The sequence below is a fragment of the Rhinopithecus roxellana genome, chromosome 12, assembly GCF_007565055.1.
Source record: "Rhinopithecus roxellana isolate Shanxi Qingling chromosome 12, ASM756505v1, whole genome shotgun sequence".
NCBI lineage: Eukaryota > Metazoa > Chordata > Mammalia > Primates > Cercopithecidae > Rhinopithecus > Rhinopithecus roxellana.
The window spans coordinates 3,259,302-3,262,554 of NC_044560.1; the positions used below are offsets into that span (position 1 = coordinate 3,259,302).

At 46.9% G+C, this 3,253-nt stretch overlaps 1 protein-coding gene across 1 annotated transcript; it reads left to right on the forward strand.

The window, feature by feature from the left end:
- Nucleotides 1-513: 513 nt before the first annotated feature.
- On the forward strand, nucleotides 514-1,016 carry LOC104654355 (60S ribosomal protein L36a). The gene has a single exon (XM_010353516.2). The coding sequence runs from the start codon at nucleotides 597-599 to the stop codon at nucleotides 915-917; it is 321 nt and encodes a 106-aa protein (XP_010351818.2). The 5' UTR covers nucleotides 514-596; the 3' UTR covers nucleotides 918-1,016.
- The last annotated feature ends 2,237 nt before the right edge of the window (nucleotides 1,017-3,253 follow it).

Genomic DNA, 3,253 nt, shown 5'->3' on the forward strand with positions numbered 1-3,253 from the left:
TCCGCCTCCCAGGTTCAAGCAATCCTCCCACCTCAACCTCCCAAGGAGCTGCGACTATAAATTAGTCATCATGCACCACCATGCCCAACTAACTTTTTTGTATTTTTAGTACAGGTGGGGTTTCGCCATGTTTCCCAGGCTGGTCTCGAACTCCTGGGCTCAAGCGATCCCCCAGCCTCGGCCTCCCAAAGTGTTGGGATGACAGGCATGAGCCACTGTGCCTGGCTGAAATATGGATTATTTTGTGAGGCTTGTAGGTTATTACTATGAGACTAAAAATGAGATTCCATATGCCAAGTGTCTGGCGGCTAGACGAGGGTGGGGCCAGACTGGGCCACAGGGCTGGGCCGTCAGCGTGGGAGAAAGCACACCGTTCTTTCCTCTTCCTCCCCTCCTGCCTCAAATCCTGTCTCCTCCTCCCTGAGCCTCTAATCTCGCCTCTGCTTCTCCATTCACTGTCTCTGCTCTCTCTTTCCGGCTTCCCTTGTAGTTTAAGATTAGACGTTATCCCTTTCCTGTTAGGCGAGAGCTGCGCTACGCGAGGGTGTCGGACGCCGTTTCTCGTTTTCATCATAGACAACAGCCCTGCTGCAAAGATGGTCAATGTACCTAAAACCCGAAGAACCTTCTGTAAGAAGTGTGGCAAGCATCAGCCTCACAAAGTGACACAGTATAAGAAGGGCAAGGATTCTTTGTATGCCCAGGGAAAGAGGCGCTATGATCGGAAGCAGAGTGGCTATGGTAGGCAGACAAAGCCAATTTTCCGGAAGAAGGCTAAGACCACAAAGAAGATTGTGCTAAGGCTGGAATGTGTTGAGCCTAACTGCAGATCCAAGAGGATGCTGGCCATTAAGAGATGCAAGCATTTTGAACTGGGAGGAGATAAGAAGAGAAAGGGCCAAGTGATCCAGTTCTAAACTTTGGGATATTTTTCTTCTGATTTTGAAGAGAAAATGTTGAAGCCATAGAAAAATTACCTGAGGGAAAATAAATAGTGATATTCTTACGCAAAAAAAAAAAAAAAAAAAAAAAAAAAAGATTAGACGTTATCACTTCTGTCTTGAGGACACGGATATGACACACTGGCGTCTCTGCATATTTCTCCCCTGCCAGCCTCAGCCCCGCGATTGCGAGGGCTGGATTTCATGCACAGTTGCCGGGTCCTGCTCCTCGCGTGGCCGGGTGGACCTGTAGCTACATGGGGGAATGTTTTTCCTTTTGATTTGTGCTTCTTGTCTTCTCATCCCCAGTGCTAGAAATGGACTCCCCTCTTTTCCTGTGATGTTCAAGATTCTAATTAAGTGGAAGAGACTTTTACTCCTTACAATTCTCCAGTTATGAATAATGATACTGGCTCATAAATGAAAATTGCTTTTCTATTTAAATTCTGTGTAGTTTTTTTGTTGTTTAAAAAAAGAAGGTATGAAACCAGGGCTCTTGGGTCATTTGCAAGTTATTAATTTCAAGCGGAGCTCTTAGCTAGCTTATTAACGGTGAGAGTATTATAGTTGAGTTAAATGGTGGGGATATTAATTACCTTGCAGGCTTTTATGCATGGAGAAATGGCCTGTTTCCATGTTGGTGGGTGGTCGAGGTCGGGAAACACAAACTCCCCTTCTGGGAGGCATGGGAGGAAGAGGGTCCTGGTGAGATGCTCTGTTGATAGATCCCAGGTCCCAAGAACTGGTGCTGGACCCTTTTCCTGGGACTACAGGGTTCTGGGGCAAGGTGGCTGAGCACACCACGGTGTCTCGGTTAGGTGTCTCAAAGCTAGTGAGGCACTTCTTTCCAACACATAAGGCCCCTTCCACTGATGACAGGTCAAGTGGAATTGGGCTGACACAGAAGCAGGAGACATTTCCATCAGTCCAGCATTCCTAAAACTCTCAGTCATTCCATCTCTGTTTTGGCCATATTGACATACTGCCTGTTCTATTATTTACTTACTATTTTTATTTTCATTGACTCACTTTTAAAAAACTGAAATTTCATTTAAAGGGAAACTTTATATCGCCACCATAAATGGGAAACCAGCATCCCCAGTCATAAATTCAGAGGAACATAAAAATGAATACATGACTATTAAAATAAAAAATGTCCACGCATGTACCACCTGAAAGCGACACCCACGTGGGCAGTGGCGCATCGACACCGTGGAGAACCCGGATTAGGTCAAAGAAAGGGCTTCTTGGCCTGGTGGCCCTTACAGTCTCAGGGCCAGCGTCAGGAGAGGGCAGGGGGCAGGTGATCCACCCAGAGAACCAGTGCTCTCTGGGGTCCTTCCAAACAGATGCAACTGAAACCAGGAGGTCATAAGAAAAGAAGCAGAACTGGGGAATTTCTGTATATTTTGAACTTTAGGGAACAACATGAAAAGGTATGCAAGTTGCATGCCAACCTGAATTTGTTCTCTCAGGCCAATGACTCAGGCATGTCACCTGTGGCTCCTGTTCTGGTCTGTCTCCTCTGGTCCCTTGGTTTCCACGAGCCATACAGGAGAAAGGGGACTGTCTAGAGACCCCTGACCTGGGAGTCAGGATGGAGGCAGTGAGGTTCTGCTGCTACATTGCTCTATGTCCATGGACAGACCACTGGGCCTCTCTGGACCTCTGCTTCTTCATCTGCATGAGGGGGTTAAATGAGATGCATCTGGCGACCTAGTGATGGTTAATTTGATGTGTCACCCTGACTGGGCCATGGTGCCCAGATATGTGGCCAAACCTTATTCTGGATATTCTTGTGAGGAGGTGTTTTTGGATGAGCTTAAAATTCAAATCAGTGGATTTTGAGGAAAGCAGATGGCTCTCCATAATGTGGGTAGACCTCATCCAATCAGTTGAAGGCCTGAATAAGACCAAAAACTGACCTCCCTTGAGGAGGAGGTAATTCTGCAACAGAAACCTTGGGACTCGAGCTGCAGCATCAGTTTCTCTCTGGGTCTCCAACCTACTGGCCCACTGTATTCCTCTGTTCTCACACTACTAATAAAAACATACTAGAGACTGGGTCGTTTATAAAGAAAAAGAGGTTTAATGGACTCACAGTTCCACGAGGCTGGGGAGGCCTCACAATCCTGTTGGAAGGCAAAGGAGCAAAGGCACATCTTCCATGGCAGCAGGCAAGAGGGAGCTTGTGCAGGGAACTCCCTTTTATAAACCATCAGATCTCCTGAGACTTATTCACTGTCATGAGAACAGCATGGGAAAGACCCAGCTCCATGATTCAATTACCTCCCATGGGGTCCCTCCTATGA